This window comes from Cupressus sempervirens, chromosome 6 (genome assembly GCF_028749045.1).
Source record: "Cupressus sempervirens isolate cs-2001-9-10 chromosome 6, ASM2874904v1, whole genome shotgun sequence".
Lineage (NCBI taxonomy): Eukaryota > Viridiplantae > Streptophyta > Pinopsida > Cupressales > Cupressaceae > Cupressus > Cupressus sempervirens.
The window spans coordinates 12,146,806-12,166,091 of NC_143123.1; the positions used below are offsets into that span (position 1 = coordinate 12,146,806).

General features: G+C 37.3%; 1 protein-coding gene across 10 annotated transcripts in view; it reads left to right on the forward strand.

The window, feature by feature from the left end:
- Window positions 1–18,704, forward strand: part of ACD5 (Diacylglycerol kinase family protein) — a 156,641-nt gene extending 137,937 nt beyond the window's left edge. For 9 of the 10 annotated variants that reach the window (XM_089786331.1, XM_089786336.1, XM_089786337.1 and 6 more), the window contains 2 exons: window positions 18,015–18,081; window positions 18,214–18,704. In XM_089786331.1, the coding sequence (XP_089642457.1) occupies window positions 18,015–18,081; window positions 18,214–18,351 (205 nt within the window). In that variant the 3' untranslated portion in view covers window positions 18,352–18,704. Of the gene's footprint in view, window positions 1–17,965; window positions 18,082–18,213 lie in introns of all 10 variants that reach the window. The other variant, XR_016352591.1, reaches the window with a different exon arrangement.
- Window positions 18,705–19,286: the final 582 nt, after the last annotated feature.

The window sequence follows — 19,286 nt, forward strand, 5'->3', positions numbered from 1 at the left end:
ACATAGACTAAATTGTTTTTTATAACTGCTTCTTAACCAATATGAACATTAAGTGTTAATTGTATAACACTTAGTGCATGTCTTAAAATTGTTTTGAACAATGTTTAAAGACATTAAATAAGATAATTTCATGATGTTAACCATACCATATGTCCATTATAATTTCATTTTGTGTACTAAATGACTGAGATATCTGACATTCTGCATTATATATACTAATATCACAACAGACTGTCATAATGATCAAGAGATCATATGGATGAATTATTGACATCAATGACAACAATCAAAGACCAAATACCAAGGGTTCAACAATTTTTCATTTAAGATAGTGAATGCTACCTTATTTTCATCATCAAAATGTTTATAACTGACTTTTCCAAACAAATATTCTTTAAGGTTGCGAAAGTAGTGGAAAATTATCCGATATACCCAATTCTATATTTTTAATATATAAGGTTTGGGGGTTTGTCAAAACTACCAGTTGAACTCTCCTAGTTTGTAGCTAACAAATTGTTGTTATTGGAGTTGTCTAGATAGTTGAGAATGGTATAAGAGGTTTTTTCCAAAAAGAAAGTTGAAAGTGTGGGGTGGGAGGGTGAATTAGTATAGGACAATTTCACTTATAGAAAACTTAGTAATAATAGAGAAATAACCAAATGTATCCACACAAGTAATATCTAGCAATGGAGAACACACAGTTCTAGGTGGAAACAGTTGCAGGAGAAAATCATTGCAAAATATCACCTTTATATGTATCTTCTTACAAGATTTGTAGGCACCAACCTTTAGGAGACACCAATCCCCTTATCACTGGACCCCAATCAACTAAGAGACTCTGATCTCTTTGAGAGAGAGAGGCATCAACCTCCTCATGTGCAAAATAGAAGGCACCAACCTTTGAAATATGTAATAATAATGTTTTTGGATCTGCTCTAGATCACCTTCAAAATTTGGTCCAAATTCCAACATAGATCTGCACTAGAACATTGATCTCAGCTCTGCAATATGCCTCTTATTATGATATCGCTAGTGTAGTTTTTGAGTCAAAATAAATGGAACACTTAGCACTCATTGGATCCCAGTGCTAAGTGTTCCATTTATTCTCATGAGAGATGGATTCTTGTGAATCACCACTAATGAAATATGTGTCAATGAGTTTGACTCAAAAACTACACGGTTAAATTATGCAACTGTTTTTCTGAGTCAAGATTGTGTATAAATTTTTTAACCATCAACGTTTGGGATCATACTTCATGATCCATCATTCTTACACTCTCTCATCCTGATGATGGATCATGGAGTATGATCTAAAATGTTGATGGTTAAAAATTTTATGCACAATCTTGGCCCAGGAAAATTGTTGCATAATTCATGGATTGTGGAAATCTCCTAACTGCTACAGAGTTAAATCCTGATAGCAATATCATAATTTGACTTGCTGTGGAAAAGTATCTCCTACTTATCAATATGTCTCTTCTTAGACCTGCAATATGATCTTCAACGATTGCTCTCAAATCTGAAGCACAACTTCACAAAAAATTGCTTTAGGTTTGCTCCAAATATGTATCCGATTTCTGCTCATAAATCTGTTCTTTTCTGATGTAGATCTGCTCTAAACATATTAAAGATATTCAATGAATTGCTGATCAAATAACTGTTAAACATCACTCATTTATACTTTCCAAATAGTACCCTTTCACTTAACAATCATGCCACCTTAATGAGGTCAGCCAAGTGCATTTTTATTCAGTTTTTACATTTGCCCAAGAAGGCACTCAAATCAAGGTTTCTTCATTTTATTTTTTTTGGGTGTGGGGGGGAGTTTGGTGGGGTACATTAAGAGGGGTTGCCAAAAGCTGATGGTCAGCCAACATGCTTTTATTATAATTCCTTCCAAGCATGGTTTGGCCCGTGCAAAGATAATTATGCAAATTACTATATTTAACTTGCCTTGTAACTCTGCCCTTCAATATCAATGACAATATTTTCCAACATGTTTGTTGTACACTTCATGTTGCAAGCGCTAAATAAATTGAAATGGCTTGATGCTATATGCATTTGAAGCAAGGGACTCATTTAACCCCAAGTTGTGCATAGAAGGGTTGTTAGGGAATTTCTGTAAGCACAAACTAAGGATGGAAGATATATGAACTAATTGCACAAATGACTATGAAGTCTAATGAAGTTATTCACTCCTCAATGCTCATCAAATGAAGATTGACTAGATTGCAAAAATGTCATATGAAGTGAGATGATGGCTAAGTTCTTGAGCTTGCCTATGGTCAAAACAAAATTTAAAAAAAAAACAATCCCCAAGATGGATTGGAACACTGAAGCACTCAAGACTACAAAGGATAAAATGAACAAATTAGTTGAGAGGAATGAAAGATATTTAAAGGAAAAGAAGAAGCAACTTAATCTAGAGATGGGAGAATCTTTAGAGGGTAAGGTGAAGGAAGAAGAGTAGCAGCAAGAACAAAAACAAGAAGCACTTCACAAAGCAATAAACACAGTGGAATACAAACAACTTTAAACAACTATTAAAGAAATGAAGAAGAAGAAGCCAAAAATTGACTTTTTGTATCAAAGGTTGACTCAAAAAGGATGTACCTCTCAAGTCCCAATAGTCTCTTTGATCCCAAGCCCCCTTCATGCCATACAAACTGAACTCAAGTAGGAATTCCCTCTTCCTCCTTTTTCGAAGAATCTCTTCCATCACCTTAGGGTTATCTTGCCCCTTTCTTTATCACCACCACATTCTCTTCTTTTAATCCCTTCTCCAACACATTCATCACCTAAGTCCCCACCACCACCCCGCACCAATTTCTTCAACTAGAAACTTTCCTTCACTATGGTTTCCCCAAAGAAAACTCCCGTCCCTCCAACCAGGTCATCTACTTGTCTCCCAAGAGAGTCCCTACTAAATCTTCTATTACTCCTAAAAGGCACCTATTCCTCCCTCAAGCCCTCCTAAGAATCATATAAGCAATAGTAGGAAGCTAAGGCAAAACCAAGTGGGTCAGCCTCACAAGACACCTCAATTTGGTTTGACCAAATCATTTTAAAAAGAGAGTGATCAATCCTATAGTGGATGATGTTTCTCAGTTGGCCTCCATATTTGTTTAGCATACTCCTCTCAAGAAGGCCAAGGTAAGATTTACAACAATAACAATTTCTCACTATCATTTGTTTTCAAATAATCCAGAAGAAGAAATGGAAAATCAGAAGATAAATTAATTGAAGGTTAAATATCTGTACTGTTCTACCAATAACAAACAAATTGTGTTGAAGGATAAAAAAAATTTGTCTTAAAACTTTGGCTGATCGCCCTTCATGGCACCCAAGTTGAAGACCTCAAAGTTTAAATAGATATATTGTATCTGTTTCTGCTATGGGCTGACCTGTTAGGAACATTTTTAGATTAATTTACAAATGAAATCAAAAGATTTCTAGAGGCGGAGCACCCGTGATTAAGAGATCCTCTTGGAAACTACAAACAAATGAACTAAATGTGTTTGGTTGAACCAGCGTCTCTTGATATGGGTGCCCAAATATGGAAAGGTTTTGTAAATTAATTACTTTGTTTTATGCCCTCATGATCGACCTCCTTGAGATAAATGTTTGCATGTATTCAAAGACTTAAAAATTGGGTGGAGATTTCGTGTCAAAGTCTCTTGATATCTCCAATTCTCCAACCATGAATTCTGACATCTCCAGTGCATCTCTAGAGGTAAAAGCATATTAAGAAGTAATAAATTATTATTTTTCTTTATTTGTTAGTTGTGTGAGTTTGAACTATTTGACTCTATATGACACAATACTAAATGAGCAAATGGGATTGCTATTACTCTTAGTGAATTGAATTTTAGATTTTATTTTTTGATTTGATGGTTTTAATGTTCATACTTCCATTCTTCTTGTTTTCAGAACTTCATATTATGATATTTCTTGGAAATTATTAAATTAGATTTTCTGTTCAAGTACCCCCATCTCCTATTTTCAATAAATAGTTGTACCAATATTCGTACCAGTCTTTGAGACTTTTAAGTCTCCCGTCTCCAAGTTACATTGGATATAAAAGAAAAAAAAGTGGAGAGGTGTAATGTAAGAAATTATTGAATATACGTCTGATTCTAAGAGCAGATTTGGACATGATACCAGAAGTACAGGGGTAGATATGTAGATGGTAGCTTTAAAGGGGTGGGGCCTACCCCTCTAGTTGACAAAATCTTCGACTTAGAGTACCTTGGGACATGTTATGAAAATGAATGTTATAAGACACCCCCAGAGACCTGCATGTGGCAGTATTCCTTGGAGGTAAAGGTTCAGTGCGATGAAGAAAAAGGGGTAAAGAGGAGGCAAAATGAATACGGAAAGGGACCCAAAAAGAAGCTCAAAGCTGGAAGACCAGATAAGCTGAGAAGAAAATAAAGAAAAAACACCTAAAATTTTTAGAAGGGAAGTATGAAAAAGCCAAATAGGAAGGCCAAGGAGCACAAAAGCAAAGGAAATTAAAAGGTACAACCACTTTGAAAAAAAATTATTTGAACAAGATCAAAAAAATTAAGGTGACAAAGATGGGAATGAAAGGAAAAAGGATTGGAAAAATGAGAAAGGATAAAGTCATAATTAAAAGACTTATATTAGGAGTTAAAAGGGGAATAATAAGAAAATAGAAAAAAATAGACAAAATTAAGAAGGGTATAAAAATGTTAGTCTCCCATATAAGAAGAAAATACCGTATTAAACCCTAACAGTGGACAAGTGCATTAAAGTGAGGACAAGATGAGAAATAACAACCAAATTTACATGAGGAAGATGGAGGAAGACGAGAGGAGAGGCAACAAGAAACAAAGCAAGGGTTGTACAAGGGCTTCAATGTCGTATGGAGGAGAATGTTGGTATTTGTTTTATGACTTGCACATAAAATTCATAAGGAGTCCATACGCCATAAGGGAGTGTGGGGCAGAAGACATCATTGCCATCCATACAAAGTAAAGTGCCATCCATGCAAAGTGAAGGGATAAATTTGTCAACCATACGAATGTCATTACCAGTCATTCCAAGCAAAGTGACAAAGCCATCCATATGTAGGGCTCGTACGACATACGATAGTTGTTAGCAAGAATTACAGGTCGTACGAAATAGTTGTACACAATATGAAGAGGGTGGACAGAACTGGCAAATAAATGCCAAAAGGAAACTGAGAAAATTACATTTTACAGGTTGGGAAAGATCGCCACCCGTACATAACTTGTATGTACACTCCACAAACATCCTAGTCATATGTTGTATGAATGTTGTGTGGATACACACAAACATCCCAATTACGTACAAACATTGTGCCAAGACATTCATAATTCTAGTGACTTCACAACCACAAAAAAATTGGAAAGGGTTGAATGTAAGGAAAATGGTGAAGGCGAGATTTGAAAACTTAAAAATCCATTGTAGATGCATAACATGGTGGCGAATTCAATCAAAAAGAAGGGTGAAGGACAGAAAGATAAAGATGAGCAGACTAGAGCAAAAAACATCATGATTGAGAGTGTTTCTGGGAGTGAATGCAGAGCTTGGTGGGAGGGCATGGAGGATGATCACGATTTGAAGGCTTCACTACGCAAGGTTGAGTAGACAAAATTATTTTTATGCCTATTTTTCAGTTTGAAAGAATTTGAGCTAGTATTGTGCACCATGGCTCATGGGTATGACAAGAGCACACACAAGTCCATAGTAAGATATTTTCATCAAATTGTCTCAATATCTTATTCAACAAAGGAGTTTAGTAGGGGGTGCCAAATAAAGGACACTTGGCAACCAAACCTTCTTCAAAAATATCCATAGAGGATAAGAAATAGCTGCTAGAGTGCATATGCAGACATGACCTCACATTGAAGCAATGTGATAGTTTATGGAGTAGTAGCAACAGTAGAGGATTGAATAAATCCTTCATAAACTTTCTGGAGTGGAGGTGTATAATGGACCTACTAAAGAGAAAACTCACAAGGGATAGTAGAGCATTTGATATTGTCATATGGATGATACAAATAATGAATGGGTTGAGTAATGACAGAGCCTACAATTGGGGTAGTACTTGTCAGACTGGATTAAGGAGTTATTGCAACTCAAGCACAAAACATTTGATATACTACACCATACTATTGCCCTATTGTTTGAGGCACTTTGCACACAGGTGGCACCTAAGCATTGGAGCACTTTTATTCCTACCAGTCGGGTGGAACTGTATAAACTGGCAATAAATTAATGGTTGCATTTGGATACATTCACAATAGGTAGTTTTGAACTCTTGAAGAAGAGAGTAAAGCAAGAAATCTAAACTACTACAAAGGAGGGCAATGACAATGATGACAACTTAGAAGAAGAGGTATCATCATCTTCCAATTTGGAGGATGAGTTTTAGATGGCACCTTGTTGTACTAGATAGAAGGCGATTGTACAGGAGAGGGACGTAGGGGAGACGTTACAAGAGATTGAGTTTGTACTTGTACAACCAAGGCCCCTATCTAGGTTAGTACATGAAAATGCATTGGAAGTTCAAGAGGAGAATGCCTCACTCAACATATTTGGCATGAAAACTGTACATAGAAAGCTCAGATAGAGGTGGCACGACAAAAGGTAGTGTTGAGGGGAGGTGTACAAGAGATGAAAACCCATGGAGAAGAGATGGCAGTGCAAAGGCAATGGACAATGGAGGGATGACAATTGACACTAGTGAGATGGTAGTGGGACCACATGATGCACAAAAGGAAGGAGTGGTAGCTGACAAGATTTATCAACAAAGTATGCTAGAAAGATTGCTACACTTTCCAGATTGGGGGCTGAAGCAGATAACATTTACACCATCCTAGCTATCAGTTGTAGCCTATAGCACACTTGGTTTCGACAAGACAATTACCATAGGCCAAGGTGGTAGATATTAGATCTCATTAGAGGGGAGTACACACTATCTAGATCAATGTCTTGCATGAAATTGAGACAACATAATTCATTGTAGTTATGATCACATTAGCACTAGTACCTCACACTTAGTCACCCCATCCACCATATTTACTACTTCACCAGCACCATCGACACTTATTTCACTTTCAGGCATAGCAGGAGCCAAGCACAGAGGGAGTGGAATGGATGTGGAAGTGGACAACCTGCTAGCAAAATTTCAGATGGAAGTACAAGACATACCACTACCCTCACCTACCCTAATGATGGGGCAAGAGGGAGAAGCTGTCTAGGGCCACGTAGAGATTGCAACATGGACAGAGGGAGTCATCACATGGGCAAATAAGAGGTAGCAGCCATAGAAGATGGTGGTGTAGAGAGTCACATCCCTCATTTTTGGGAATCTACTTAGTGCTTCCTTGTAGAGATGGAGGCTATGGCATTAGCCACATGAGACATCATAGATAAAGGGAGTTGGATATGGGATTAGTGACCTTGATAGCTGAGGCATTATTGAGGTTCATTATAGAGGGATGCCATACAGAATTCATTGAGTACCTCTAAGGGCAAGGATGGACGGACACAAAGATGCAGGAAAAAGTGCTAGAATGGAGTAGCCCACAAGTTGTGACAAGACACAAGGGGCATGTAATCATGATGGGGTACTCTTGTCGAGATGGAGCAAAATTTTAGAGATACATTCTTGCAGCTACAATAGGTTACATGGCAGACTTGCAAAGCGAAATGAGAAAAGGTTTCCATACATAGGAGAGTACAGGAGCTTGACACCAACTTGGCATAAGAGAGGTCCACATGGGTAGAAAGGGAGCAAAAGTTGGCCACTACGGAGAAAGACCTCATGGATGCCTTGAGGCTACTAGAGGGAGCTAGGGAGAAGTAGTTAAGTGTAGACAAAGACTTGAAGATTCTTTGGTAGCAACTCCCACCTATCACCACTTCTCCTACTCAAGGGATGTCCTCTCACCTATTCTAGCAGTAGATTTGTGATGTGTACATTTTTTATTTTCTATCATCTTCCAGATGACAAGTTGAGGGGGACGAAGGCGATCAATAAAACTTTTGTTATTCAAGGGAAATATAATAAATTAATTGTCACAATATAGTCCACAATTGGTAACCTTAACCAACTTGGAGCACTATTTGTAGGGGAATCGAGACGATTGTGGGTGTCGATGTGGGAACTATGATGCTATGAATTAAGATATCAAGGCCAAATGATGGTCAGGAAAGCAGTTGGGCACAAGGGAGTCCTCAGGCATGTCAACTGCTAGAATGACAGTAGTACCCTGTGGTCCTTGTTGGGTCTTCTTAGTGATGCTATTGGGTCAGTTAATATTCTTTTCGTCACTGAGATGCACAAGAGCCTCATACATCCCCTTCTGAGGGTCACTGACTAGCAGTGGCCATCAACTTTCAGGGATGAGGTCAAAAGCTCTAGTGACGTTAGGGGTTTGGTTCGTGTTGCTTGTTTGGTTAGAGACCACCTTTGGGACACGACTTATGTGGTTTACTTGACAACTTTTCCAGATTCATGTGGATCCATATTGATCGGGTGGGCACGCACTTTAGGGATGTCTTCAATGCAATTTGTTACTTTCTGGTCGGCCTCCTCATCTTATGCTATACATAGTACATTGGACGACAATCCTGTGTGGACTTGCATGATTTCATTGCTTGATTTTTGGTCATGAGGGATGTTGGGTAGATACTTTACAACCGACAGCTTTGAGTAAAATCTAGTTGCAAAATAGGTAGACCAGCCACAACGTGTGATACAAAGTCTCTCCTACCTTAAAGGGAAGACTCCCCCTTCTCAACGTTACTTGGATCAACTCAAGGTAAGCAAGAAGTTAAGAGATTTGGAAGGGTATTACCAATATTCTTTCCTCTTAGCTTTTTGAAAAGAATCCACTTACCCCCGAAGCAAGTAATGGGCAAGATGAAACCTGAAAATACACTTCTCTCTAAAGTTGTAAACAGTGATACCGATAAACCAACACTAAATCAAAGGCTAGCTGAAAGCGTACCAGTTTGGCTCTAAGTCTGATTTTAATCTACACTATAAGAATAACTTCTACCATTGTGGCATAAAGACTTCCAAAAGTAGGGAATTCTATCTATTTTTTGTGAATTTGAGATGGTAATACAAGCTACAATCAAAGCTCCTAGTCTATGTATTGCCACAACCGCTCCCAGTCAAAGCTTCAGCTTCGATTGCTTCTTAAATCACTATGCTCTATTATTGAACACACAATAATAACATGAATCAAAGACAATAGGCACAAATTACAGTCAAAGCTTCTAATTTGCTCTATCACAATTGCTTCCAATCAAAGCTTTGAACCCAATTGTTTCTTTTATTCACTTTTCTCCCAAATTGGTACTACACAATCAAAGTTATGCTTGCAAAAGTTTGGCAGAGCTTTCTTGCATACAACAAAAGATGATTTCGGTCTAACTAACAAGAGAAATTATTGGATTACATGTCATTACACATGTAAGTCATATTACATGTAATTACACATTTTCATTTAATACGTCCTCTTCAATTACAAACATGAAAGAAGAAGAAGAAAGACGGAAAAGAATAGAAACAATTCTAGGGATTGTTATGAAGGGCCTTGTACTTGGCGATGCAACCCTAGATGATAACAGGATTGAGAGTTCTTGTATTTCGTGCCACTGCATTCACCTTGATAATCGTGGCGTTACATCTTTTGAATAGCCTCTGATTCTCTTTGATGAATTGCCTGTTGTCATTTGAAATCTTGATGTGATCAAGCTTTTTCTCGTTCAAGTTGTCATGAATTCTCCTTTGTAGATTGACACATTCTGGAGTTCCCGACACTTTGAAAACCTTCTCGATGGTGTCCGGATGTAAACTTGGAACAACTTTCCGACAAGCATCTGCAATATATATATATATATTTTTTTTGGAAACAAAGTGCTTGGCACATTCCCACACAAATTCAAGTTCTCAGACAACCATTGGGAAAATAAAGATCAAATGAATTACTACTTCTTGAGAATCAAAACATGCCTTCTTGACGGGATATCTCTGTTTTTTTGAAGTTTTGACATATCTTGAAAAGTGTGCTGCAACATGAAGATGATAACATCTTCCAATGAGATTGAATCTTTGCAAACTTTAGGATTTGAGTTGCAATGATGAATCCATGTGGGGTGGGTATATAAAGTATGGATTAGACACTTATGGAACACATATGATGGCTGGAAATGAACAGGATAGCATATGTATTTGGAAGGAAAGGGCCAAAGTCAAACTTGGGAAGATGGATTGCATGTGGGCAATGATGGGCTTTCGTAGGTATGGCCAAGAATGCAAGTTGGGATGCATATGAATGTATACAAATGATAATTTTTGACTTTAAAAGTGTGATCTTTAGTCAAAAATGGGTTCTCTGGATGTCATTACGTGAAGTGAATAATGAATTACATGTAAAACAACATGCATTTAGGTTCGGATGATGAAAATGCGTGTAAATGGGAATGAAGGATGAGATTGTATGTAAATGTGGATGGAGGGTGAGTTTACATGTAATCGCATGTAGAGAATGAGATGTAGTGTGTCATGACATGGAAAGTGGAATTACATGTAATTGCTCCTAAAGTGTAATTGCATATGAAAGGGATGGATACAATGTGCCTTGGCATGTAATGATGAATATGGAATGAAACGATGCATTTGCACGAAGAGGTGGAAGGTGGAGTGAAGTGAAATGTGCTTAAGTTCTTGGGAAAGAACTTGCAATTTCTTCCAAATGAAGAAAAATGAAAAAGCAAGCAAACAAACAACGAAAACAAACACATGCTTTGGTTTTAGACTCAAACATGTCAACAAGCAAGTTGTTTTCATGTGCAAATTCAAATTTGGAATTTGGAAAAATTCCAAACCCTTAAAAATGAATGTTTTCATCCTATTTAAAGAGAAATTGCACTTTACATGGCATACATTTGGACAAATGTGCAATAGCAAGCCATAATATGCATGGCCATAGCAAGATAAGCATGAATTGATGAGCAAGTTTGAAAATGTCCACTTACTTGGAGATCAAAGAGCCAAAATAGCAAGAATCATAAACTTTGAAAACCAATTCTCCTCCAAATCCGGATTCTCAAACAATTATTTGACATTTTCCATACTTGCATTCAACAAATATTAATGAGCAATGAAGGGTCGAATTTGACTTGAGAATGCCAAAAACGTGGTCTCCAAAGGCAATAACATACATTAAAGAGAAATTGCACTTTACATGTCATACATTTGGACAAATGTGCAATAACAAGCCATAATATGCATGGCAGTAGCAAGATAAGCATGAATTGATGAGCAAGTTTGAAAATGTCCACTTGGAGATCAAAGAGCCAAAATAGCAAGAATCATAAACTTTGAAGACTGATTCTCCTCCAAATCCGGATTCTCAAACAACTATTTGACTTTTTCCATACTTGCATTCAACAAATATTAATGAGCAATGAAGGGTCGAATTTGACTTGAGAATGCCAAAAGCGTGGTCTCCAAAGGCAATAGCATACATTAAAACTCAAAAATAAATCCTATTGATCCAAATGTATGGGCTGGAAATGTCTTTTTTTTGAGTTTTTTAAACAAAAACTTGCCCTTTTCATGCAAAAATTTGGGTCGTTTTTGCAAAAACGTGGCTCACAAATGCATATATATTGATCATTTTTTACTTGCGAATGCAAAAACAACTTCCCAAATGCAAAAACTTGGCTCCAAAATGCAAAAAAGTGAATGAAAAACCCAAATTTCTGAGCGTTTTCAACAAAAACGTGATTCATAGAAGGCATGAAATGAAGCATTTTTCGACATCTAAAAGCAAAAATGTGTTCTTCAATAGATATATATGGATTGAAACCTCAAAACGACATATTTAAGCCAAAAAGTTATCAAAACTGCCCCAAATCTAGGTGTTTTTCACAAAAATGTGGCTAAAAAATGCATGTATTTGAGTCATTTTTGTCTTGAATATGCAAAATCATGACCCTCAAATGCATATATATGCATTAAAACTAAAAAACGCCCCCCTTGTAATGGATTTCAAGCAATTATATGGGAAGATCTAACCTTTTGTGATGAAAAACATGTTCTTGGAGGAGGAAAACATCAAGTTTTTTGTCCTTGAATCTTCAAAAACGGGTTTCTTGAGGACAAATGCATGCTCTTGGAGACAAAACACACCTTTTGGATGCCATTACATGTTCTAAAATACTCAACAATGACTTCCTTATAAAAACACACCTTTTGGGTGTTATTGCATGTTAGCAATGGAAGCCACAAGCAAAAGTGCACCTTTTAGGTGCATATGCATGTTTTAAAGTTTGCACAAAAATGTCCTTTAGGAAAATATGCACCCTTTGGGTTCTATTACATATCTTGAAAAACACGTAATATGCATTTCTCACCTTTTAGAAGTCATTGCATATTTTAAAATACATGCAATAACATGTCTTTTATGTTTTTACATGACATTTTCATTCAAAATTGCACCTTTTAGGTGCAATTGTGGACTTTTTATAAAAATGTGCTTGTAGACATGTTTGCACAACTTAAGTGATGAATTAAGCACATATCAACTTAATTTTTGATGAAATATTACTCAAATGGGGCATAAATAATATTTACACTATTATAGTTAATATATAATGTGCAAATATCATTTTAAAAGTAATATTTACTAGGACATTTGATTTAAAATTAAAAAATTAAATCACCCTATAGTTATATAGTCACTTAAGTGAAAAATTAAAAGCAACTCAACTTAAAAATATAACATAAAATGCACTATAGTTACTTTAAGTGAAAAATTTAAAGGATAAAGCAACTTAAAAACATAACATAAAGTGAATTTATATTATATTTTTCAAAAAGTGAATGTCAACTTAAAAATATAACATGATATTTTTAATTCGTGCAGTTGTGCCTAAAAGGTCCACTTTTTGGGCACTAAAATGGTCATATCTTTTGATTGCCAACTCCGATTAAGCCCTAAGATATACCAAATCGAAGGAAAAATCGAAAACAATAACTTGAGCAAAACCAAAGCACCAAAAGCTAACAAACACACACTCGAAAACAAAAAAAAAGACGTTGAAGGCTTCAAAAATAAGCATAGGCTCAACAAAGAGAGAAACTAAAAAGACTTGATGAAAGCCTTCAGTAAAAGAATTCATTATATAAATTGGGGTCGATTGATTGAGCAATGTTATCCAATTAAATAATGGTCTAACTCAGAGAAAAATGAAATTAAGTTGAAAAAGTTTTGTACTGTTACCTACATTTTGTGGTGACAAAATGCAGGAGAACAAGGGACATTATCATTGTGGGAGACTTTACTGCACAGATCGAGGACTACTTGACCCGTCTACGATCGAGTTCCATTCTGTTTGCACTTCTGAGTCGAATCTGTAAGCTCTGGGATTACAATGTACTTTGAAGGACAATGAGGAGTCCCTCACTAGATATGTTCTAGCGATTTGCTACAACTTTGTGAGTCCTCAAACTTGGTGATCATGAATGGTCTTTCCGTCTTGTCGGGTTCCAACTCTTCACCTATTGGCCACATTAGAGGGGTGCCAGTGTTGTGGACTACGATCTCTCCTATGCCTCCTTCATTCCCTCCATCTACCGCTTTAGCATCTCTTGCCTTCCCCTGGCTGACCAAATCTTTCTAAGCCCTATCCTTCGAGCTACCCCCTCCCCCCCTCTCCGCTTCCCCCCCAGATCCACCCCCACCTGCACCCCAATTTCGTCTGATGATGGTGACCATAATCTCTTCGCCCTCCATCTTAAGCGACTTGTCTCCCCTAATCTCTTCACTGACACTGGGTGTGTCTCCAACATGTTTGATAGCCTAGTCATTGCCCTTTCGGAGTTTTCTTTCCTTTCCTTCCCCACCGCATTACCCCTATTGCCCACAATCCCAAACACTACATCACTCAAGGAAGGTCTACTATTGCTTTGTAGACTTTCATAAGGCCTTTGACTTTGTTCCTCGAGCTGCTCTCTTCTAGAGACTTAAAGATATGGGGATTTTAGAGACTTTATTGATTGCCATCATGAGATTATATGAGAGTGTTGTGGGCAGGTTTAGGACTCCACGAGGCTTTTTTGATCCAATCCAAAGCACCATCAGGATGAAGTAGGGTTGCCCTCTCTCTCTAACCTTATTTGGCATCTATATTGACGGTTTGGAAGATTTCCTCAAGGAGCATTTTCTTTCGAGTGATGCTTGTTAACTTCATCAGCCCTTAATTTCAATCTTTCTTTTCACAAATGATTTGGTCCTCTTATCGTTCTTGTCAAAGGGTCTTTAGAGACTTTTGGATGGCATGGCCTCATTTTGTGTTTTGAGCAATTGATGGTCAACCTGGGCAAGACCCAAGTTCAAGTCTTCAATTCCTTAAAGACTTCTCGTCTCCACTTGTTCTTTCTAGATATGGAGGTCGAGATCTCTTTTTTGTACACATACTTGGGGTCAAGTTCTCTGGTCCTCGATCCAACATGAGAGCTTCTATGCAACCCCGTCTCAATAAGGGGTTGGCTCTAGACAGTGCTTGAAAGACAGTGCTTGTGACATCACTTGCAGGACACTATGTCCAAGATGAGTCTTCTAGACACCTTGATCAGACTGACAATGTTGTATGGTTTGGTGGTTTGGGGCACCTCCCTTTTGGAGTTGGAGTGGGGCTCAGTGGAGAGGGTTCAAGCCCTTCTTCTGAGTCATATTATTAGGTGCCACCACTCCACTCTTAGTATCATTTTGGTCGTGTTTGGGGCTCCTCCTTTAGGACTAGGGGCCATCTTTGACCTTGTATTGTCCATCCACCGGCTTAGGGGCTTCATTGATTCGGTTGAGGGGCACCGAAGCCATTCTTAATGGGCTTATTGCTCCTCTGAATTGATTGCTTGCATTGATTCAACCAGTTGGAATGTTGTAGGTACGCTCAAACCTCCACTCTTTTGCGGTTAGTGGGGATTGATATTGATTTCCTTCCTCTTTTTCACTACTCGTTGGATGCCCCTACCTATCTCCTTCCTTTCCAACAGAAGTTGAATGGGCATGTCAGGATGGACATTTACAGACAATATATGTTTACAACATGGGTTAACCCCCTTGGTGGGCTCTGCTTGTGTATGGCCTTCTACATTAAGGACTTTGTTGATATTTAGGATGGGGTAATTGTACATCCTTCCTATCTCGCCTAACTTTGACTCGCGCTCTCTGCATCTCCTTGGGCTTCTTCTGAGTTGCTTCGCATTGACTACGTATTCAAATAGACCACCAAATTGTTAGGGAGGAGTGGGTCTTTCAATTGTGTGACATGAGGGAGCTTGACATGGAAACACAATTTATCTTCCTTTTGCCCATCTACTATGAGACCTGAGGGAGGTTCTATTGCCTTTTTAGGGAGCATCGATCTCTCACGTCCTTTTTCAGCTACACAAAACAAAGGTATCTTGCACTGTATCTCAAGGAGGCCACGAGGTTTAGGGACCATACTGTTCAACTTCAGGTGTTGTTGAGACAATCCACAGATCAACTCATTACCTCCTTTTTCTCTTTGGCCTTTCCTATTCAAGGTACTAAGTGGACACTCAACCCTCTTATTCCTAGCCACACTAGGTCCGTTCGGCCTCGCAAGAGCTATTATTAGCAACAACCCTTCATTGGCACTGGCTCTCAAAGATGGGGACTCTCCTTACCCGAGACCATAGCCTTCGGATGTGAACTATTTCATGGCTGCTGGCAGAGATTAACATGTGGTTGGCTTCCGCCTCTGTTTGCCAGTTTGGGGTTTTCTTTGCTTTGTTTTGTTCTTTTCCTTGTCACCATTTGGTGGTCTCGTCATTGGTTGATCTTATGTGGTACTTTTGCAGTCCCTTAGACCCTTTGCGATCTCTTGTTGGACATTAATAAATTTATCTTATGTATCCATTCACATAGTAGATGCTTTTGTGTAATCTCTGCTTATTTCTATTATCATTTATAATGTAGAATTCATATTTTTGAATTGATAATCTTGAATAAACTATACAATTTGGTTGGAGTTTGGCATCTAACACTAACTCACTAGGGGCACTGGTAGGAAAGAGCTAGGTGGAGAAAACCTCTACTCTTGCCCCAAAAATAAGAAGTACAAATATCCTAATTTTCAAATTTTACAATTACACCCATTTTAGAATGGGGAGTGGAATTCCTCATCCTCTCTGCAGACAATGCTATACATAGTTTGCTTTACAAAGCTGAAAACATGGGAGATTTCCCTTTACATTGATGTTGCATTTGCATTACAAATATATAGTGTACATTTCTCTCACACTTGCTCTTCAATAGGTCCTGTTGTATGGCACTTTTAATTTTAATTAATTTATTATTGACATTAGTTTAATTATATATTTTTTGAAATTTAGTTTAAGACACAATTGTACCTTTGAAGTACATAAATAAAAATATATACATTAATGTGTTACAATTAATAATTGATTTGCTGGAGCTGGCCCTTACTAGCTATTTACCGGGAAATAAAAAGTTTGATAATTAATACATGAGTTAATTTTTTGTCATTTCTAAAGCTTTTATAATTTTATTATATACTATATAGTTATTAATGATAGTTTCAATGTACTAAAGTCTAATCCCGTGTCCCCATGTGGCTCTTGAAGTGCAATTTCTACTTATATTTAAGCAGTTGGATGTTCCCAAGCATATTTTTAATTACAGAAAAAGGATAAATTGGAATCTTTCCCTGCTTTAGTTGAGAAGCCACTGTCTAAAAATTGAAAATAAGTTTTGGGAAAAAGGGAGGGCTGAAATAAGCAGCAACTGCTTATTAGAAAAATGACAGATGACTACACAAATTAATTTCCTTCTTTTTTGTTTGCCTCCTATATTTCCCTCTTATTTTCTCTCAATTTTATATCCAGAATTTAACATACTATATATGATGGCTGCTCAAAAATAAGCAGAAAAATTTAATAGTCATAGGGTCACCAGCTCCAGAGCTAAAAAAAATTTGGCCAATCTAAGCAGACACATGGGGACCTGCACTAAATATCTAATAGGAATCAAGAAAAGGGAATAAAAAGTTGTAGAGGCTGGAGAAGGAAGGAAGCTCTGTGATCAGCATGGAAGACTAGAAGTCTTCCTCCATTGCTTGTTGCTCTGTTGCTCTCCTTCTGGCGCTTGCTTCTGATTGTTTCCTCTTGCTTCCCTTGGTTTCTATCCCGTGTCTTATCTGGTTTTGGGTGCTTAGTTTGCTCGCTTTCATGTTTCCTTTTATATTTATTTCCTTTACAAAATTTTGAATTGGTATCTTTTTTGCCTCAGCATAGGAATCAATGTAGGGTAGGGTAGGGTAGATGGGGGATGCCTCGAAGGATGTGGAATTGATGGGACTTTTAGAGTGGTACTCTACATAAGCCCTCAATTGTGCTGAGCCAGCTGCAGAATCTGGCGAATCGGCGATTCCCGAGGAGTCCAGACTAAAGGTGATTGTGGATGGTGTTGGTGTTGCTAGAGGTCAACGTGAGGGAGGAGTGGAAGGTGAGTCTTCTCCTCCAACCTTGAAAACCTTGTTCGTTGAGCTTAATCAAGATATAATTAAAAAACATTAAAAAAAGCATAGCCTCAATCAGGGACAGGCTATATTGAAAGTAGGAATTTGATGATCCTTTAGATAATGAACAGCCAACCACCATTTGCCAAATCTTAAGTTATGCCAATACATATTCTTATGGAGGCAACCATATTCTTTTCACAAAGAAAGGTTGTGTGTTCTTACAACTGTAGCAGTAAATGACAAGGGGCCTGAAACTTTAATGGTTCGTTCTATTCCACTTTACTAGTAGGTCAATTTAGAATATATATTTTTTTTAAAGTTCTTTGTGCTTTTGAGACTGATGGCATTATTAAGGCTTGAATGGATTGCGTAATAGCAGATGTCATGAAATATACCAGTGACTCTACTACGTGGATGACTTCGTGCAGGCATCTCTTGAAACTTACCAGAAAGGGTGCAAACCCATTAGACTTCAAGTTTGTTGAACACCATAAGGTATGCCTTAATTACAACTGTAAAATTATTACTGATCCAAACATTATATATTACATTTTAAACATTTTTCATGTTATTTCAATGTCCTAGTGAAGCCAACTTGTAAACTCTTCTAAATTCTTGTGGCGACAGACATCAGCATTCACCTTTGTATCTTATGGTCAAGAAAGTATATGGAATGTGGATGGAGAGCTCTTTTCTGCACACCAGCTTTCTGCACAAGTATTTCGAGGGCTGATTAACTTATTTGCTTCCGGTCCTGAAGTTTAATTTGCATTCACCAAATTAGTTTTTGTCTTGTTTATTTATTCTTTCACCTGCTGCTAAAATTTGAATCATATGCAATCATTCTTTCAACTATACAATAAAATATCTATTGCAGAGGGCAATACACAAACAGGAATAGATTATAATTGTGCAATTACAATGATTAGTTTTTGCAGAAGCATCGGAAGTTTATGAAGAAAATTATTCCGACCCCATTTTCTAGTCCACATTAATGCTTCATCATTTGCTTTTTCTGTAATAAAAGCATCACACAAGAATCTATATTACTTTTTGAGTTCTCGACAGATACAGTTATGCTCGCTAGCTTCGAATTAATGGTTTTGTTTTGTCTTCTACAGTTATGCAATGGGAAGAATGCTTATCTTCTGAAAAAACAACTGTCGTAAGTTAGATTCCATTAAAAAGTCATTTTGATATTTAACACATTCAAAACTTACTGTTTCTATACTTCTGGGTGCAGTACTGAAAATGGCTCGGATATTTTATCCAGATGTACTTATATACAACTGCATATGAGGTGTAGGGTTCTTGAAAATAGATTTAAATTTAGAACATAAAAAATTGTACATACGTGTATTTAAATCACTACAAACGTAATATAATTGTCATATCTCGCTGTATCTTCGGTATGTGATACCGTATTCAGATACGTTATCACATCTGTTTCCATGCAGCATTGCTTCAGAGTCAATGTGAACTGTCTGTCTATGTACTAGATTCCACATGACGACTCTTCACAATATTTATTTACATTTTCAGCATTTTCTTATAAAAGAGCTTAAATTTCTTTTTTCCTTTTTTTCCTTTTTGTTTTTTTTTGGGTGTGAGGAACAGGAGATATCATGATGTAATGTCCCCTCTTTAGTTCGACATGGCATTGATCATGGATTTGCCTATTCCAGACTCTCGTAGGCAAA